Genomic DNA, 20902 nt, shown 5'->3' with positions numbered 1-20902 from the left:
AAAAAAAAAAAAAGAAGAAGTCTCTTTTGACCACTGGACTGTAATAATGATTTCTTCAAGATAATGAATAAAGAAAGTAAAACAAAAGCAGGCGCTGTCGCTGTCGAGGCAGACGGTGATGCAAAGAGTTTTCAATGACTGTATTTCCATGGAAGTAGATCGAGGCCTTTCTGCCTAGCAGGCTCACGTTACTTAACAATGTAGTAGAATATAGTGAACAATTCCACATGGCGTGGTGACGTTTTTTCCCCTGTGTGAGACTGTTCACTGCAGATTCGTCATGAAGCACAAGTAAACCCATGCTTGCCTTGTTTACTGGGATAGGGGAATGCTAAATTTCAAAAGAGACTTTGATTCCATAGGAGGATGCTGTGGGCTTGGGAGAGACACAGATTCCAGCCATTTGTAGAAGCAAAACCTTTGATGTGGTGGGAAAATATGTGTAATTGCTCACTACGGATTAGTGAGTATGCAGAAGTAAGCACGTGTCCACATTGCTTATTGCGTGATCTGACACAGTTTTCTAGGCACCTTTGTGTGGAGTCAAGCTGCCAATCATTCAATTAGTAGCTGAGTGCTAAAGCACTTGCACCGCCCAGAGAGAAATAGTCCAAACTCAACTCTTAATTATAAACAGCTACTTCCATCCTAGGATCTCTTAAGCCAGTGCTCTTCTATCGTGTGGGGTCCTGGGCAAATGCAGATTCTGAGTAAGAAGCGCTCGGTCTCCTCAACAGGCCCATCAATGACATATTGTGTGCCAAGGGTAAGGATCTTGTGTGCCAAGGGTAAGGGTCTTATGTGCCACATAAGCAAAGTATTTGGATAAAAATGTATCGTTGTAATAAAGACTTAAAGTCTCTAAATGAAGTTAGGGTGCATTTTTATCTTTGAAAATATCAGTCAATCATTTATCAAAAACTGGGAGACAAATGGATTGACAGAAGGATCAGGGGTCATAAAGACGGTTCTGGAAGATTTGTGGCAGTGGCGTCACCGAGCCACTGTTTACTAAGAGTCAGGTTATAAAGGAAGGACACGTCATGGCAAAGGTAGGAAGTCAGGATGATGTTTTCACCTGTGCTTGAATCTGCTCCCCTGACAATTGCATCACATGTTAGCCAATGTCTGAGTAGAATTTTAGACCAACCCATTTTTAGGTGGAGATTGTTTTCCGGAGAAATGCATGTCTTCCTGAAATGTCAGGTTCATGGGGCACACCTACACGTTAATTGTACGCTATCGTCTTCTGTGCAAAGCCCAATTCTTAAGTGTCACTGGAGTCCCAAGAGGATATTCATTATTCTCGCTCCTACAAACTCGTGGAATAGGCACATGTAATGAGCACAGACATGGCTTCAAGTCAGACGATTCCTACCTCACGGCCTGCCTGACGTCAAGAACAGCCGGCATGCAGCCAGATGGATGGCAGTCGCAGACAACTGCAGATGAAACGCTCCTTTAGATAACAGAGGTTTCGATAAGTCAGGATTTGCACCTTCCAAGAAACACATTATGTATCATTCTTAATATTTGTTCTGGAGAAAGTCAGACCATAATTCCTCCTGAACATGATGCGGGCTTGGGCATTCCAAGCGCATTTTGCTTACAGGCATATCTTCCTATTTATTGTTCTCACTGACATTCCAAGAAAGTGGTTGATTTGCATGGCAAGACGGAAAAGGTATGGTAGCTACTATCTCTGACTCCATCCTAGCAGGGCTGGCGGGGGTGGGGAGGGAGCACAAAGAGAGCCATAAATATTCAGGTTTTCTAGAGAATGTGAGAGAATCTGTATGCAATTCCTAAGGTACACTGAGGAATCCTGAGGAAAGAGGTAAGAGGAAAGAAGATGGAATATGAAAAGCACATGGAAATGAGCCACGAAAATATTGAAAGTATCAGCTACGTGGAAGGTGTTTGCACAGACCGGTGGCGCTGTCCCAACGACTCGCTCTTGACACGCCCATCACCACTCTGTCAGTGACCGCAGCACCTGGTGGGCAGCATGTCTAAACAGGAACCACAGTGAATGTCCCAACCGTTTTAGGATTAAAATGTTGATTCTTCCCCCTATGTACATAAGCATTCCCTGAGGGAGGCAGTTTCATGTGTAACGCCTTTGCTGCTCATGATAATAGCACACGTTGCCACTATCTAGACAAGATCTCTACGGGACACCACCCAAGGCAGATCCTCACCGATCAATTCCCCTTCCCTGAAATATATTAGACCAGGAAGGGGTGACCAGAACTCAAAGTAGGTAAAAAGACACCCTGAGGTGCCCATTTCTCCAGATCAAGGATGATACATTTGAAAGTTGGAGATGCATGTAGATTTGGGGTGAGCGGGTGTCTGTAGATGTTATTGTCAGGGTTCAGAGCTAGCCACAGAAAGCAAAGCACAGGCGTGATCGGTGTGCTGCTATTTCTGTTCCCGTGGGAATGAAACTCATCTCCCCAAGATGAAGGAGGTGTCTTGAAATAATCAGGTTCCATTTTTCATGATCGCAAGGTAGGACTTCAGCTTTCCAGAGCTTACTTTCAGCGAAAACCAAAGCTTTGGTTTGGTTGGGAGGAACAAAGACCTAACAACAAGGGGGGTTCTAGTCAGAGCGGCAACCATGCAAACAGCCTCAGCGAGAAGCGACAGCCATGCCTGCTTACAGGCGGCACGACCAGGTTCATTTCACCTGCACAAGTTCCCACAGCACCCTGCGGAGAATAGAGGCTACACTGAACAGCTGTATTTAGTTAGCCCAGAACAGTTGCTCCCTCATTTGAACATACAAGATTTCCCATTAAATGTTCTCACTTCAGAAGTAAATGTTGACTTTCTTTTGTTGATCAGAAATCCCCGAAGGCTACCTTTCCGTGTTTCACACTACAGTGAACCCTTGCCACTTCGCGCTTCGACTTCCACGGCTTCACTCTATCGCGGTTTTTGTGTAACAGCGCATGCTCTGTCATTACTGCCACTGATTGGCTCATACTGTACACGCTCCTGTCTGCATCGCTACGTATCAGAGCTACGTATCAGATGCATCTTTGCTTTTGTACAGTGTACTGTAATTGTTTGCGATTTTTAAGAACTTTTATCTAAGCCCTATGATGGCTCCTAAATGAGCTGCTTCTTCTAAGCCTTCTGACAATAAAAGTAAGCGCCAGAGGAAGATGCTCACCATCCAGGAAAAGGTAAAACTTTTGGATATGATCAAAGATGGCAAGAAAATCGTGGAGGTTGCACGCCATTTCGACTTGAATGAGTCTTCTGTTCGCTCCATCCGTTGTACTTCATAATATAATAAATAATAAATGATAATGGTAACGTCCAAAATGTTTTACTGCATTTTCCCTTTTTCATTTAATACATTGGGTCATACGAGTGTCATGGTGACGAAAGGGTGTTTTTTCATGTCCTCTATGCTCTAACCATGAAAATATTTGATTGACAAATAAGGAATCCTACTTCGCGGAATTTCATTGATCATGGTAGGGTCTAGAACCGATGAACCGCGATAAACGAGGGTTCACTGTACTTCTATCAAGTCAACACAGCCCACAAACAATGATGACACAGCTGTGCTGTCGTGCAGGAAAATGAAGAACTCAAATCATGTCCGCCTTAACGCTTGGCGTTGTATATGAGGTTTACAGCAACAAACATAGATATGATTGACTAAGACGCTGTGGTTCATGTAGTGTGTATGCATAACTCTTTTCAGTTCAAGGCAGGCAGACCAATTGGTCCTCTACAAAAATTACGTGATTATGGATTATGGAATAATTGGAAGCCTCTAATCACCTGGGCTTAGTTTGGTATGGCTAGAATACTCCTTAGAAGCAAGAATGGTGAGACTCTGTCCCGCATACTTTGGACATGCTCTCAGGAGAGCCCAGACCCTGGAACAGGACATCGTGTTTGGTAAAGGAAAGAGGCAGACCCTTGATGAGATGCTCTGACACATTGCTGGGCTCAAGGATGAAGACAGTTGTGAGGATGGGAAAGGACTGGGAAGAGTTGTGTGCAGGGCAGCGATGAGTTGGATCTGACCCCACAGCACCTATAGTCAACACACTAAGCTATTAACTGAAGCTTGCAGGCTCAAGTCTACCCTGCGGTGCCTTGGCAGAAAAAGTCCTGGTGGTCTACCTTCTGAAACACCCAAAGTTAACTTGACTGCAACTGATTTTCTCAGTTTACCTTGCTAACCTCAAGGTACTCAGGGGAGAGAACAAATTTGGAGAAGCCAGGGCCCTTGGTCTCCTCTCCTGACTCTCCCACTGACAGGCTGTGCTATTTTTGCTCAAATCGCTTCTCCCTTGTGGGGTGATGATTCCTTCAATGACAAAATGAGAGATTGGGACCAAGTCCCCTTCTTACTCTACACTCACTATAATCCTTATGGAATAAGTAGATTTCACCGAGGTAGATTTCTGTCGGGGTGAGCAGCCTCCTTTATTTTTCTATTTGATTTTACACAGGGGGAAACGGCAAGACAAAGGAGCTCTTTATCTCGTTTACCCTTCACAAGAGAAGCTGCAGGTGACAGCTCCTTCTCCAGAGGAGCAGGTACAGTCAGTGATGGTACCAGTCAGGGCCTGGGGACTAGAACTATACAGTGGACAATGGAAGATGTCAAAGCTCCTCCGTCTGGTTATGACTGCCCGGATGCAGACTCTCTAAAATGGCACGATATCCAATATTTGAGCCACAAGCTCAAATACACCAGGCATCAGGTAGACGAGGCAAATGGGGGCTTCTATATAGATGTTCGACAGCAGGGAGATCTGCAGCCTGTGGAAAACTGAACAGCACAAGATCTAGTTAGAGGGATTGAGATGTTGTAAACCCTGTACCAGCCCAAGAGTCTTCCATAGAGGGTTTGGTTGCAGGCTACCAGTTTGCCACGCCTACTATAGATTCTGGAGGGTTTTCTCTCTAATGAAAGTAGATGGATATCATTTCTAGTTAAGCATCGCAAATTGAACAAATATGCTTTTTTTTTAATCCCTTCTTATACTTTTCTAATGTGTCAGTGAACATCATTTAATAAGGGCTGAACGCAAAGGGACCCACTCAGACCCTTAAAAGGAAAAATATTCATAAAATTTGGAAAATGGTCAACTTATGCATGTGAGATCAAAGACAACCGCCCAAGGAGGCAGCGAATGAGGCTGCGAGAAAGAGCAGCCAAGAAGCAAACGTCTACATTCTGAAATCACCACCTCACGGTGGGGACCTGCATGTTGCATTTGATGCTGGTGTTTCAAACACACCAGGCGGGTCACCCATGGGGGACCAGTGTCAGCAGAATATCGAGACAATGACAAACTAGAAATAAAGGCCCGGCTCTCTAGTTCTGAAAAGTAGCCATTGAAACTGCCAAAGATAGCAACTGAGTATGGTCAAGTAAAATGCTGGAAAATCAGCCCCTAGGTGGGAAGGCAATCAAGATACAGTGACCACAACAATGGACCCAAGCAAACCAACAATGATAAAGATGATGCAGGACATGCAGTCCTCAGTGCAGTGTACCAGCAGCACATCATGAGGGTAAACTAACTCAACGGCAACAAGAAATGCATGAATGAAAACTACAGACAAGGCTTAAGAATCTAAAGCAATTGTTCTCAACCTGTGGTTGGTGACCCCTTTGGGGGTCGAAGGACCCTTTCATAGGGGTCACCCAGTTCATAACAGTAGCAAAATTACAGTGATGAAGATACAACGAAAATACTTTTATGGTTGGGGCGGTCACCGCAACATGAGGAAATGTATTAAAGGGTCGCAGCATTAGGAAGGTTGAGAACCACTGATCTAAAGTGTTATTTATTTCTACACTTGCCCTCAAGCAGAGATCACTAAAGATATGGTTGCTATAGTGAAGTGTGGTGGAGAAATCTGAAATGCCTGGCTATCAGAAAGAAGAGCATCTGGCCTCTTAGAGGCCTGTCTTAAAACAAGCCATCTAAGTGAGGAGTCAACTAAGTCTACATGGAAGAAGCACACCAGCCTGTATGATCCAAGGACTGTAAAGAAGAAAATCCAAGACCAGAAGAGGGAACTATTTTTGAGCTTAAATTCTGAGCACCCCATTTGCAGAAAGCTATGGGTGATAGTGAAGGTCCAAATTTCCAATTGTAAGGTCTCGACATGAATTAAGTGTCTGATGAATCCTCTCTATTGAAGCTATTCAAGGCTATGTGAATAGGCTTGCTATCCAACAGACAGAGTATCTTTGAAAGTAGATTCATGCATTAATGCAGGTGTCAAAAAAACTCAAAGTCACTGCCATTAAGTTGATTCTGACTCATAGTGACTTGATTAAACAGAGTAGAATTGCCCCTGTGGGTTTCTGTGGTTCTAACTCTTTATGGAAGTATAAAGTCTCATATTGCTCCCACAGAGCAGCTGGTGGTTTTGAACTGTTGGCCTTGGGATTAGCAGCCCAACACATAATATACTGGATTCCTCCAGTGCAGAAGTAGTTAAGTTAAACTTTAATGCCTTAGCCTTTGTGCTCCCTTTTGCCCCATTTTAACTTAATTTGGCTTTTACTATTATCTGCTTTCTTTTATATTGAGATTTATCTCTACTTTATTTCGATTTTTGTATGTTTTGTCTGAGTATGAAATCCAGAATAGATAAAGCTACAGAGACAGCAACTGGATTAATGGTTTCTTGGGGATATGGCAGGTGAAGCTGGGAGGAAATGGGCGGATAATAATAATGAGTACCAGAAGAAAATGTCCTAATATTTGATTGTGGTGATGACTGCACAGCTCTTTTGAGTATGATTAAGCCAAGGAATGGTATACAATTGCTTCATTGCATATTCATGGAATTGTATTAATTGTATGTCTATAAAACTATTAAAAGTAAAGTTTTATTTATTGCTAGAGAAAGGGGGCATGAATGTGGCTAAAATAGGTGAAGTGGCTTCAAAATATTAAAAGAAGCAGATAGACCCCCAAGATACCTTTCCTTACCCTTGGAAAATATAGGCTTATTCTCTGGGTGGAATAAGCAGAACTATAGAAAAACTGGACCCAAACATGGCTGAGAATTGAGCCTCACTGCACTGTAACGAAACCAAGAAGGTTAAAGCTCGTTTCTTACTGGGGAGGCTCTCCATTCCTCTCCATTCCTGTTCCTGTATTCAGATCTCAAAATACTGACAACCAGGTTTAAACTCCCCCGGCAAAAGATGGAAAATGTCTTTCTTGAAGAAACACAGCATCTCAGAAGAAAAAAACAAACAGCTTATTCTGACAATTGGAGGGATTTACCAATGCAATGCCTAAAACCAATCACCCTGCAATGGAACTACACCCATGTGATGAGCTCTGACTATGTATGTAGGTTTCTCTTAATGCTTCACGCTGAAATCAAACCTGACAACCAAGGAAAGCCTATAATATGGTAACAGAGATCAAAATGCACATATAAAAATAAGGAGCTCAAGAGAAAAAAAACTTTAAATAAAATGTCATTAATCCTTAGAGAGGTAAGGGACGGTACCACATCCATAAAACAATACTCAAAAATCAATCTCACTACAATTGAATCTAGTCCAGCTCATAGTGACCCTGTGCAAGGTTTCCGGGGCTGTTAAATCTTCCCTGGAGCAGATAACCTCATCTTTCGCCTGTATAGCAGCCGGGCGGTTTGAACCACCGTCCTTTCAGTTAGTAGTCCAATGTTTACCTGAGAGTGCCACAAGGGCTCCTCTAAAAACAAGAATAGATGCCATAAAAAGTAACATTCATAGATTGTGGAAACGCTTTTAGATATTAAAATATGATGGCTAACGTATTACTAGATGGAAGATGAGAGTGAAGGAAATCTTTCAGAGAATAGAAAAATGTATATATCCGTAGAGATGGAAAATAGAGGCCATCAGAGAAGAGGAAAAGAAGTCCCGTATCCCAAATACTTGGCGTTCCAGAAAAAGAGTAAAGAAGTGAGAGGTAAAAAAATAATTAAAGAAATAATTCAATAACATTTTCCACAACTGAAAAACAAAACTTTCCAGACTGTAGTTGCCCCATCAAGAGACGTTGCCCAGTTCCGACAAGAGTTGCCCGGGCCAAAGAAGCACACTAGCCTCTCTATGCCGAGGCACATCACCAGGAAAATGTCAGGACCCCAGGAACACATAAAGAACCCTGGAAGCTCCAGAGAGAAGAAGCATCGCTCATTAGAAAGAGTCAGACCCACTACGGATGGGAAAGGCAATTGAGCAAAATCTTCAAAATCCTGAGAGAAATTGTTTCTAACCTAAACATGCATTCCTGACCATACTCGTAGTTGAGTCTGAGTAGAGTGAAAAGGACATTTTCCAATACGTCAAGTCTCAAATAATCAAATAGATGGCGCTCCAGTATTTGGAGGGGGTGAGGACAGTGCAACTAAGAATGACATGGAATGCAATCAACCAAAGGAAATTTCCTCAAAATAACTGGTAAAGAAAGATACCAGGATAAGAGTTGGGGCAGACTGGAGATCCCCTTGCAGAGGGGTCTCGGGGAGGAGATGAGCCAGTCAGGGTGCGATGTAACAATGATGAGAAATACAACCTTCCTCTAGTTCCTAAAGGTTTCCTCCCCGCTCCCACTACCATGACTCGAATTTGATCTTGCAAGTCTGGCTAGACCAGAGGATATACACTGGTACAGATAGGAACTGAAAATCCAGGGAATCCAGGGCGGATGATCCCTACAGGACCAGTGGTGTGAGTGGCAAAACAGGGAGGGTAAAGGGAGAATGGGTAGGAAAGAGGGAACCGATTACATGGAACTATGTGTGGCCTTCTCCCTGGGGGACAGACAACCGAAAAGTGGGTGAAGGGAGACGTCGGACAGGGCAAGATATGACAAAATACCCATTTATAAACTATCAAGGGCTGATGAGGGAGCGGGGAGCAGGGAGGGAGGGGAAAAATGAGGACCTAATGTCGGGGGTTTAAGTGGAGAGAAAATGTTTTGAGAAATGATGTACAAATGTGCTTTACACAATTGATGTGTGTATGGATTGGGATAACAGTTGTATGAGCCCCTAATAAAATGTTAAAAAAATAAAAAAAATAAATAAACAAAAAAAAAGAAATATATTGAAATGGAAAAAAAAAAAGAGTTGGGGCAGAAGATGGGGGATTTGAGGGAAAAAATGAAATTGAGAGAGTACTGGATTTGATTGGCTATTTCAATAAATTAAGAGTTGTAGCAGCACTTAGAGATGGGTTAGCAACAGATATGTAGAAAACCATGAGCAGATTTAAAATCAAACAAAATGCTGGGCAGTTAGTAACCCGCAGAGGAAAGGCAAAAAATGGTTTCACCTGAAAGGAAATGTAACCTTAGTATACTGTAGGTCTCAGCTAAGATTAATACTTACATAGTAAAATTAATGAAAGATTAAATATTGATGTAGAAAAAACCTGTTGTGAAATCATATTGGGGGAAAATGCAGGAAGCATATGTGTGGCAATCATTAAGGTCCAGAGTCATGAAGATTGAAAATTAATTAGTAACATCTACATTTTAAAAATAAAATGTGAAAATAAGCAGGTGGCCATGTTTTATCAAATTCATGAAATTTGAACTGGCAATAATTAAAAGGATCTCCCTTATTTCATGTACCTCTAAGGGCAACAACAACAACAAAGGTAATTAAACTATGATATGCCATCATTTGTTAGGCTTAGATTATCTCTTAAGTGTTCAAATGAAGATGTTGGGGCAGATGTATGGCTTGTAGAAACAGGGTACTGGATTCTATGAGAAACAGTAACTGGTTTTCAAATTGGTTACCTTTGAGGTTTGGGAATGGGGAGGAGTGTAATAGGTGATTACTATTTTTGCTATAATCTTTATGAAAGAATTGACGTTTTAAAATAGTTTATGTATAACTGTGATTAAAACAACCACTTGTACATGTTCGTGGTACTGGATTCAATGCTTTTCATGAGAACTATTTAGATGAAAACATTCTGCATTTCTCATTATTTTACTACTTAAGTCTAAATACAAACTGATGAGGGAAAACTATAAAATAGTGCTAAGCTTCTCTACAATTATCATCCCCATCATTTCCTCCCTTCGGTATGAAGCAAAATCCAAACATAATTGCTTATGCTGTTGTTTCATAAGTATTTATCTGTCTATGCTTCGGAGATGGTGGATCATCCTGCCTGATCCTTACTTAGCAGGGGCAGTTCGCTTACCTTGACTCCTCGGCTCAGAAGAGTACTAGTTTATATACACAGCATAAAGCCACATAGCTCACTAGTGCCCCAGTACAATGAGAGGTTGATTAATCAGGCACTCAATTCCACTGCTTATGGCCAACCCCCAAATGATTTGGAATGTACATGGGGGAAATCATTTTTAAATATCTTTTTTCTTATTAGACCCAAACTCTTTCCTAAGAAAAGGCATTTGACTTTGGCCTGCCCAAATAAAAAGGAATATAAACATTCTGAAATTTCCAATCCCAAAGATTGGAAATAGCATGAGAGCCATCAAAATTAACTTGTCCCTAGCAGATGAAAGTGTCTGCATCTTGGAGCAGACTCTTTCTTAACTGTTCCATAATTAATATATAATTTATAATTTTACATACATGCACACAGACATACATGCTGGGGGGCATCAGTAGAGGATATCAGGAACTGCAAAAGGTGTGAAATTTCACCCCACTTGCAGGCTCACACATTAACCCGCCACAGTTTCATGGATTCCCAGAAGATACACACTCTTGGGTCAAAGACAAAGGACTTTATGGCTTACAACAATAGTAGTAGCCATAATATCAACATTTGCACACATCACCCAAGGCCTGGCTCCCACGGAGCAATGGAAGAGGGCTAGGTGATGCCTACACACACTATGGCTTGCATTTTTTGGGGAGAAACACTAAGCTCAGAGAAGTCCAACTCTTTGGTAGTGATCAGTAAATGTACCTCCTATTAACACCACAGGGAGACATTAGACAAATCAGACCTTTGCTCTAGAGCAGCGTTGCTCAGTCTCAGTCCTATTGGCATAATGGACCGAATCACCTTTCTTTATGGTCTGTACTGGGCATCATATTTGTCAGCATCCTGGTCATTACCCACTAGCTACCAATAGCATTCTTCCAATTAGAAGAACCAAAACTATCTACAGAAATTGTCCAATGTCCCCTTGGAGGCTAAATTGCCCCCCAGTTAAGAATGATTGCCCTGGTAGGAGTCACCATCTCTGTCTTTGAAGGCTATGTCCCTACACAAACATCCTTGGACCATCTGGAACACAGCACACGCTTTCTCTTCTTCTTGGCCCTTTGACTAAACTTACAAGGTGATCTTTTAGACGAAGGCAAACCAGTCCAAATGCAATCAACTAGGTATGGAACGAGAAGATGTTATTGTTATTAGCTGTCATGGAGTCCATGCCAACTCCCAGGAACCCTTTGTGTTGTTGTTGTTGTTAGGTACCATCGAGTCGACTCCAACCCACAGCGACTCCAGGTACGACAGGACACTGTCCATTCATGTGCTGTCTTTACAATAGTTCTGATGTCTGAGCTCACTGGTACAGCCATGTGTCAATCCATCTGGTAGAGGGCTTTCCTCTTTTTCACTGCTCCAGCACATTACTGAGCATATTTTTCTCCAGGGACCGGTCTTTTCTGGCAACACAAGTCTTGCCGTCCTTGCCTCTAAAGAGCATTCTAGCTGTACTTCCTCTAAGAAAGATTGTTTGTTCCTTTGGCAGTCCATGGTACTTTCAATATTCTTCACCAGGACCATAATTCACATGCATTGATTCTCTGTCTTCCCGACTCAATGTCCAACTTTCACATGCAGTGGAGACCATTGAAAATACCGTGGCTTGGGTCAGGTGAACCTTGGCCCTCAAAGTCACCTCCTTGCTTATCAATACTCTAGAGAGTTGTGTGCAGCACATCTACCCAACACAATGTGTCCTTTCATCTTTTGACTGATGAGTCCCTGGGCATTGATTGTGGATCCAAGAAAGATGAAATCCTTGACAACTACAATCTGTTCTCTGTTTGTCAGGGTGCTCCCTATTGGTCCAGTTATGACAAGTCGTTTCTTCTTGACGTTGAGTTGTATTCCATACCAAAGGCTTCAATCCTTGCTCTTCATCAAGTGCTTCCATGTTTCCTCATTTTCAGCAAGCAAAGTTGTATCATCTGCGTATCAAAGGTTGTTAAGAGAAATTCCTCCAATCCGGATGACGCATTCTGCTTCATATAACCCAGGTTCAATGATTATTTGCTCAGCACGGACATTTTACAAGTGTAGTCGCTTGACCCATATGCAGGTTCTTCATGGGCATGATGTAAACGAATTCTTGGTATGCTCTGTTTTCAGCCAAGATCCATCTGATATCAGCAATGATATCCTTGGTTCCGCTTCCTCTTCTGAATCCCTCCTGAAGCTCTGGCAGCTCCCTGTCATTGTACTACCGCCACTGTTGTTGGATGATCTTAAGCAAAATTTTACTTGCATGTGATATTAATGATATTGTCCTATAATTTGAGCATTCTACTGAGTCACCCTTTCTTTGGAATGGGTACAAATATGAATCTCTCCTGGTCAGTTGGCCAAGTAGCTGGCTTCCAAATGTCCTGGCACAGTGCTTCATCAGCTTGTTGAAACATTTCAATTGGTATTCCATCCATTTCTGGGGTCCTGTTTTTGGCTAATGCGTTCAGTGCCTCTCAGTTTCTTCCTTCAGTACCAATGGTCTTGCTCATATGCTACCTCTTGAAATGGTTGAATGTTGACTAATTTGGGGAGATTTTTTTGTTTTGTTTTGTTTGTACATGGACCCTGTGTGTTCTATCTTTTTCTGATGCTACCGGCCGTATACAATATTTTTTCCCATAGAAATGTTCTTTCTTTTTTAATTTAATCATTTTATTGGGGGCTTGTACAACTCTTATCACAATCCAAACATCCATCAATTGTGTCAAGCACATTTGTACATTTGTTGCCATCATCATTCTCAAAACATTTGCTTTCTACTTGAGCCTTTGGTATCAGCTCCTCATTTTCCCCTCCCTCCATACTGTCCCTCCCTCATGAACCCTTGATAATTTATAAATTATGATTATTTTGTCGTATCTTACACTTTTCGACGTCTCCCTTCACCCACTTTTCTGTTGTCCATCCCCCAGGGAGGAGATTATATATAGATCCTTGTGATCGGTTCCCCCTTTCTACTCCACCTTCCCTCCACCCTCCTGGTATCCCCACTCTCACCACTGGTCCTGAAGGGATCATCTGTCCTGGATTCCCTGTGTTTCCAGTTGCTATCTGTACCAGTGTACATCCTCTGGTCTAACCAGATTTGTACAACTCGAGGGTTGAACTTTTTCTTCAATTCTTCCAGTTTAAGATATGCTGAGCATGTTCTTTTTTGGTTTTCTAACTCTAAATCCTTGCAGGTTTCATTATACTATTTTACTTTGATCTTCTAGAGCTGCCCTTTGAAATGTTCTGTTCAGCTCTTTGACTTCATCATTTCTTCCATGTGCGTTTGCTACTCTATGATTAAGAGTAAGTTTTAGAGTCTCTGACATCCGTTTCGATTTTTTTCTTTCTTTGCTGTCTTTTTCATGACCTTTTGCTTTCTTCATGTACAATGTTCTTGATGTCATCCCAAAGCTCACCAGGTTCTTCCATCATTAATGTTAAATGAGTCAAATCTGATCATCTGATGTTATCGAAATGCAGGTGGGATACTCAAGGCTGTATTTTGGCTCCTGTGGACTGGTTTTAATTTTCTTCAGCTTCAACCTGAACTTACATAAGAGCCATTCATTGATGGCTGTTTCAGTCAGTAGTATATATACGTATACTTATAGCTGAGCTAAAGAGTAGATGGTGTATACTGTTGCAATATGTTCATCTTATGCAGGGCATTTTTACTTCCCTGGGTTATTAATTGTCCATTTTTCTCTTTCTTTCATTTAATATCTGCCCCACAGATCACAGCTCTGCTTTGAAGTTAGACATGAATTCAAACCCCAACTCCTTTGCTGTGTAGCCATGGCCAAGTGGTTTCATCAATGTGAGCTATTGTTCTTCCTGTGCACAAAATGAACATGATAAGACCTACCTTTCTCGGTTGTCATCACAATCATATGAGATAAAATATGCCTACTACAGCTGATGGCACTTGGTAGACACTTAATTCATGGTTGTTATTATTTAATAACCACTATATGTCGGTCAGATTGTTATTATTTAATAACCATCATATGTCTGTCCGTTTGTCAGTTTGATTTGCGTCTCTCTGGAATAGGGAAAACTAAGCTACCAATCTTTTACATACCAAGAGGATCATCATAATGAACAGGCTGACTGGGTGATCTACATCCAAAATTAGCCAATGAAAACCCCATGGGTTACAATAGAATATTGTCCAATATAGTGCTGGACATAATCAGGAAACAGCAATCGCCAGAAGAGGGCATTGTGTTTGGTAAAGTAGAAATGAGTGAAGCTCTCCATAAGATGCATTGACACGCAGGCCAATTCAAAAAACCAATGAATCCACGTGTTGTTCTATTGCACATGGAGTTGCCATGATTTCAAGTCCACTCAACAGCAATGGATAACTATTGTTCAATAGGCATCATCATGAAGGCAAAAACATAAACAAAAAACAAATGCACTGCCACCGAGCAGATGTGGACTCATAACAACCCTATAGGACAGAGTAGAACTGCCCCTGTGAGTTTTTGAGATGGTAACGCTAAACAGGAATAGAAAGCCTCATTTTCTCCTGAAGAGAGGCTGATGGTTTTGAACTGTGAACCTTACAAATAGTAGGCCAACCTGTAACCACTACACCACCAGAACTCTTTCCATCATTGGGGAAGATCCCTGGAATTGTTCTGATTATAATGGGGCCAGCCAGTGGTTTTACACTACGTTCTCCACATGCTCACTTAGTTTTTCCCCAGTATTTGCAATATAGCTGCCGGGGATAGGACAAAAGCCATCACATCTCAGAAAAACTGACTTGAAGACCTGACTTCTAAGTAGAACTGCATGCCAACCAAATAAACTAGACAATACCTCCTCTATTGCCCACAGGGTCGAAGAAGACAGTCATTCTGATGGTTTGCTACCCGGTTTTGCTTCCTTCAGGCTGACATCAGGGCATGGATACGGTCCAGATGTTGCTCTGCTGTTGAATCATTCTCTGTTGCACATGAGCTATCAGGGACCTTCAAGTTTGGCTCATGGGAATTCCATGTCTATCAGCGTACAGTTGCGCCCCATAGAGTTTTCAATGGCTGACATTTTGGAAGCAGATCACCAAGCCTCCTCTGGGTGGACTTGATCCCACATCCTTTCAGTTATCAGCCAGAGGGGTTAACTGTTTGTACCATATGCAACATAAAATAGACCCTTCTAAAGTTGCATTTTAATAAGCTAGCACTCTTAAATTAAAAAAAAAACAAAAAACCTCTACAAACACCTTATCTAAGGCTGTTCAAGTATCAGCAGAGATCTGAGCCCCCTCCCAGCCCCAGTTCCTTATGGTCATCAAATCGATTCTCGAAGAAACACTATTCGATTTTGCAATTGTTAAGCTGGTGATTAGCAAAGAGATTCCTCTTTTGGTAATAATGCTAAGATTTTTTTTCTTGATATTTGTCATCTTGACTTTGGAATATAAATTAGTCTCGGTTTCTGAGGCTATTAGCTGTGATGTATACATGATGATTACTCTTCTCAGTATAAAAACATAATATTTAATTATAGCTGCACCGAAGATTTGAAATTCCATTTTCCCTCAGGGGAGAAAAACACCTATAACTGGAGTTTATGAAAAATGATTAGTTCTAGCTAATCCTGGGTAATAAATTGGATTTTTTGAAATCTGTGTGATTTTTAACATGTTAGGCTTTTCATCAGAAAGGCAAGGCTTGCAGAAAATGCCTGTGGAATATTCAAGCAGCAATTTCCCTTGCCTCACCATCGAGACAAACACAACTGAGGAGACCACCGATGGGATTTACTGGATTGTGAAATTTGCTTTTGGAAAATAAAATGTCACAGAATGGTCCGAGGACAGGGGGCAATCTTGAGTGACCTCTTCCTTTTTCCAAAAGCCTGGGATTATGACTTAATCCCCCACCTTGCCTATATCCCACCCCCCTCTCCGGATCTGAGAAACACTGTTAAATTGCATGACTTGTCTTCTTTGCATCGTCAGAATTAACACCACTCAGGCCTTTCTATAAGCACACACACAGACACGTATATTCATTCCGGGAAGAAAAAAAAAAAAGCTCAATGTTTTGTTGGCCTGAGAAAGTCAAATTCAGCGGATTTTTTGTATCGCATTTGTATGAAAAATGAATTTTACTCACAATAGGTGTGATGGCATTTCTTCGCAACATAAGCATAGACACAAAGAAACTACTTTTCTAAATGGAGGACTTACTTCTAGATTAAAGACTCCAACCCAGTTCCCTCTGCCCTATCGTATTTCTTCCATTTGTATCTCATACTTACTCCATCCCATCCTCCTCCCTAAGGCGATTAATTAAAGCTAGGCCATTTTTCATAATAAAGAAAGGGCTCTGTCCAAGGGCATTTCTTTGAAAGAACAACCAAAGATGCTTTGGTTGGATTTTAAGGGCTTTCGGCCGAATAGCACCTGAGAAAGCCCCACTACCTGTGCCTAGGGCCAGGGTGGAGCAAATAACACACAGAAAAGGAGAGGAAGCAGCAATCATTGGTTTATGCATTGTTTTAGAGACGTGGAAAGCACCTGATCGACCGGAACCTCAACCTGAGTGTCTTCATCTTCCTGGACTTCTGCTGCCCCCCGCGTCTCAGATCTCTCCGCTCCGGCTTTGAAAATGCCCTCCTCTAGAGAGAAACACACAGTGAAAAATCAAAATCCAATTGTGACATCTTGTGGTTCCGTGTGGAAATGACAATCAAGTAGCTGATGGAAATTGGTGTGTTTTTTTTGATAGGTATTTGGTTCCCTTCTCATTGATAGGCTTTTTGAAACCCTTCAATTCTTGTACATTTTCATTGGCAAAGGCCCAGAGGTCAAACTAAATGGCAGAAGATGGCTCTGTTCTAATGCTTCAATGAGGGATTTAATAATGCAACTCTATAGAAATATTGTGAAGAAAACATTACATAGCTATTGTCTCAGCTGTGCCCCCACCTCCACCTGCCATCTCTCGTATTCTTGAAGCAATGGTCATCCATGCCTTAAAATAAAACTTCCAGAAATCTTACTTTCCCAAAATAATGCTCTTTGGAAACCACCAAAACCCCTGACTATAGAGGAATAGATAAACCAATGTTGGTACCGTCATACAATGGATTATTATGCATCCTTAAAAAACAACTACAGGTCTGTCAATATCTTAAGACATGGACAAAATGAGACAACGTGATGCTCAGCAAAGTCAGTCAATCTCATGAAGATAACTATTTCACGGCACAATCGTTATCAAAGAAAAAATGGTTTTCACACCAAAGGACAAGACTTGGAAAAACGGTGATGAGGCCAGGGTCAGAGGGGCTAGAGAGTGAGGGGAGGGACAGGAAAAGATAAAGGGAGTAAGGGTGTGGCGGGAGAACAAAAAGAGCCACATATGCGGGAGGTGGGGTGGGGGCTAGTTAATGGGATGCTGTCACTGATTTGATTGGATGAGATGGGCCGTGATCCGACCTAGAGTGTGTTTTGTAAGTACTATCTTCCACAAGCAAAATGGAAAGAAAAAATATATGTATAAGTGAAAACACTAAGAAACTAAAGCTAAAATGTATGAGCGAGATGGAGCCTTTCCAACCCTCCAGATTTCCTGACCCAGCGGCTGTCAGCCCTGATCTGAGTGGCTGCAAAAGGAGAAGTAGAACAGACATGGACTTGGATTATTCTGTGACGTTCAAGTTGGTTTCAAAACAAGAGTGTTATATCTGCCAGTCCTGCAGCATCTTGGGAGAGTCTCCCCTACTCCTCGCTGCTGCACAAAATGCGCATGTTGAAGCAGAATCAAAGCACAATGCACAAGGATAAATAGCTTGTATTTTCCAGACTTTTGCCACCTATGACGTAAGTTCCTCGACTATAAAATGCACCTTAAATTTCCAAGACTTCAGTGTCAGCTTGCTCAACCGACTTGTTCAAAGTCGTTTTAATGTCTCCCTCTTGGATTCCTCCTCCCCGGGCTAAGTAATCAAAGGATCACAGAGCCATTTGTCATTCTTTCCATCTACTGCCCTTGACACAGGCTTGATGCTGACACCAATCTCACAGATGTTTTCTCTGTCCGTTTTTTGTAAATCTCAAGGGAACGGAGCCTTCACCCCCTTCTGTGGTAATCTAGGGCAACATTTCATTAGCCTTGCCATCCAGAAAAGATGTCTTTATCTTTTGCCTGCAAACCCACTTTATGATTCTAATAGAGTTTTCCGAACGAACAATTAGGTAGCACGGTTCACCTCACAATATTTCAGATCGTTCAAGTTATTAAGTCAGTCTAATGATAGATATTTATATCTTAATTTAGCTACAACCTATTTCGGTGTTCATATTCATTAATACATCAATCATTCATTTATTATGTTAATTTTGTATTAACTATACAACTAAGGTGCGTAGGTTCACATCTATTGAGGATCAATGACCTGTAAGGCACAATAGAGACACTGTGGATGAGGTACAGATACTTCTCTCAAGCTGCTTTGAGTCCAATAAGAAGACTGAGCCCTATGCACCACCAATAAGGTACCGTGGGGTGAGAAGTCAGTGCTGTAGTAGGCGTGGCCACAGCAGCCATCACTAGCAGAAAGAAAAGGGAGGGAGGGAGTTAGAAGAAGAAGGGGGGAGGGGGCAGGAAAGGGAGAGCGAGGGAAGCGAAAAATGAAGGAAGGAAGAAAGGAAGGGAGGGAGGAAGAAGTAAAGTGAAGAAGGATTCGTGGCTGACAGGGGAGGGCGGGAGGATGAGCATGAGGAAGATCAAAGGTGAGCGCTGTCATTTTTTTCCTAGAAAAACCATTTTCCCTTTTAATCACTTTTTTGGTAACTTCACAAAGTGCCGGCTTTTCAACTATCCTGTTTAAAAATCAGAGACAATATGGTCATCCTCAAAGCTGATGCTGTCTGTTAGATTAGTTCACGTGAATTCATTCATTTTGAGGATTATCTACAACAACCATTTAATCCTAACCTGTTATTTTTCCCTGTCATTCAATGAAGTCTTTTGACCCAATAAACATTTCCTGCCATCAACTCTCATATAAAGTAATTTTTGTTCCTCATTAGAATTTCTCCAGTTAAATATTCCTATATGTATACAAATGAGGGACTTCAAAAAGTTCATAGAAAATAATAGAATTTTTCCATGAACTTTATGAAGTCCCTTGTATACAAGATACACCACATGATCACAAACGTCTATGTAAATAACCCATGCATACATATGAAAAAAATGACAAAATATGTTTTTAGAAATTCTGACACAGCATGCCCATGCATATACTGCACATGCCTTGTGACATTTTCTGAAGTGAAATTCAGCCTCACTCATCCTCAGACAATAATCCAATAATGTTACTTTAATCATATTTGTATAATAAGGGGACAAGCCATGGTCAAGAAGTCATGAACTTGGCAGTGCCCAGGAAACAGGGAAATCAAACAGCTGGAAACTCTGTATTAGTTCTGGGGCTGTTCACAGCTGGCCCTGAGAGCAGTGGAGCTCCTTGTAGCAACCCTGTGTCCAAGTGCATTGCACTGGAGACTGGACGAAGGTCAAGAGGTGGGCTGTTCCCAGGGCTGCCACAGCCTGAACATGGGCTGGTCTCACGGTTGGTGGGAGTCTTTGCCTGCACATGCCTAAGTCACACGGTGCTTAACTCTCCCGCAGCCGGGTAACATGGCAGGGTGGTATGGGCCCTATCTGCCCTGGCTCTATGAAGAAATCAATTTCATCAGAGCAAGGAGCATGTGACCCCTCTGAGCTCATCGCTCTCACACACACCCTGCGGTGTCCATGATATGGAACGTTCAAATAGTCCGACCACAACAGTCAACCAGAGGGCACGGTGGCATGTGCGTGCCTCCAGTGCCCCAGCCTCCCCTGCCTTAGTAGCTGCTCAGACCAGGATGAGGAGACCGACAGGTGCACTGCCTGAGGGGGGTGGTGACTGGCTGCCCTGGTGAGGGTCGTTTCTGGGGATGAAAATGAGATTTCTTCCTGTCTTGGAGAAAGCATGTCGCAGAGCCAGGAAGGAATCCTTCCCAGGAAAGAGGCTGCTTTAGTAACGTGAGGGTAGGTGAGTGAGGGTTCAAAACCAAACCAAATCAATAGGCACCGGGACAAAGGCCTAACACTAAATCTGTTGGGCAGATCAAAATATTGGAATAGAAATCAATATGTAAAGATATAGATATAGATATTGCTGTGGCATACTTAGGAATCCTAGTAGCATGGTAGTTAAGCACTCACCTGCTCACCCAAAATCTGGCCGTTTGATTCTACCAGTTACGCCACAAGAGAAAGACAAGCAGAATGCTTTCAATAAAGACTTACACTCTTAGAACTCCTATGAGGGGAGGGATTCTACTCGGTCCTGTGGCGTTGTCATACGTTGGTATTTGACTCGACAGCAAAGAGTTTGATGCTTAGGTACAAACTCAAAACCAAACTCACAGCCCACGAGTGGATTCTGAATGATGGCAATGCTATCCAGCAGCAAAGACCCGGCCCTGTGAGTCTTTGAGTCTTTACGTGAGTAGAAATCCTCTTCGGTCTCCCAAAGAAACACTAGCGGTTCAAGCTTCTGGACTTGCTGGTTATCAGCCCAATGCATTACCCACTATGCCAATGTGCC

At 42.1% G+C, this 20902-nt stretch overlaps 1 protein-coding gene across 1 annotated transcript in view; it reads right to left on the bottom strand.

Moving 5' to 3' along the window:
- Positions 1-20902, bottom strand: part of DCDC2 (doublecortin domain containing 2) — a 240623-nt gene that overhangs the window by 16129 nt on the left and 203592 nt on the right. The window contains exon 8 of the mRNA XM_004712474.2: positions 16812-16912. Within this exon, the coding sequence (XP_004712531.1) occupies positions 16812-16912 (101 nt within the window). The remainder of the gene's footprint in view (positions 1-16811; positions 16913-20902) is intronic.

Source organism: Echinops telfairi, unplaced genomic scaffold, assembly GCF_000313985.2.
Source record: "Echinops telfairi isolate 266 unplaced genomic scaffold, ASM31398v2 ScPeMD7_5868;HRSCAF=6743_0, whole genome shotgun sequence".
NCBI classification, from domain to species: Eukaryota; Metazoa; Chordata; class Mammalia; order Afrosoricida; family Tenrecidae; genus Echinops; species Echinops telfairi.
Note: the sequence above shows the minus strand (reverse complement) of the source record. Positions and strands in the feature narration are given on the sequence as shown.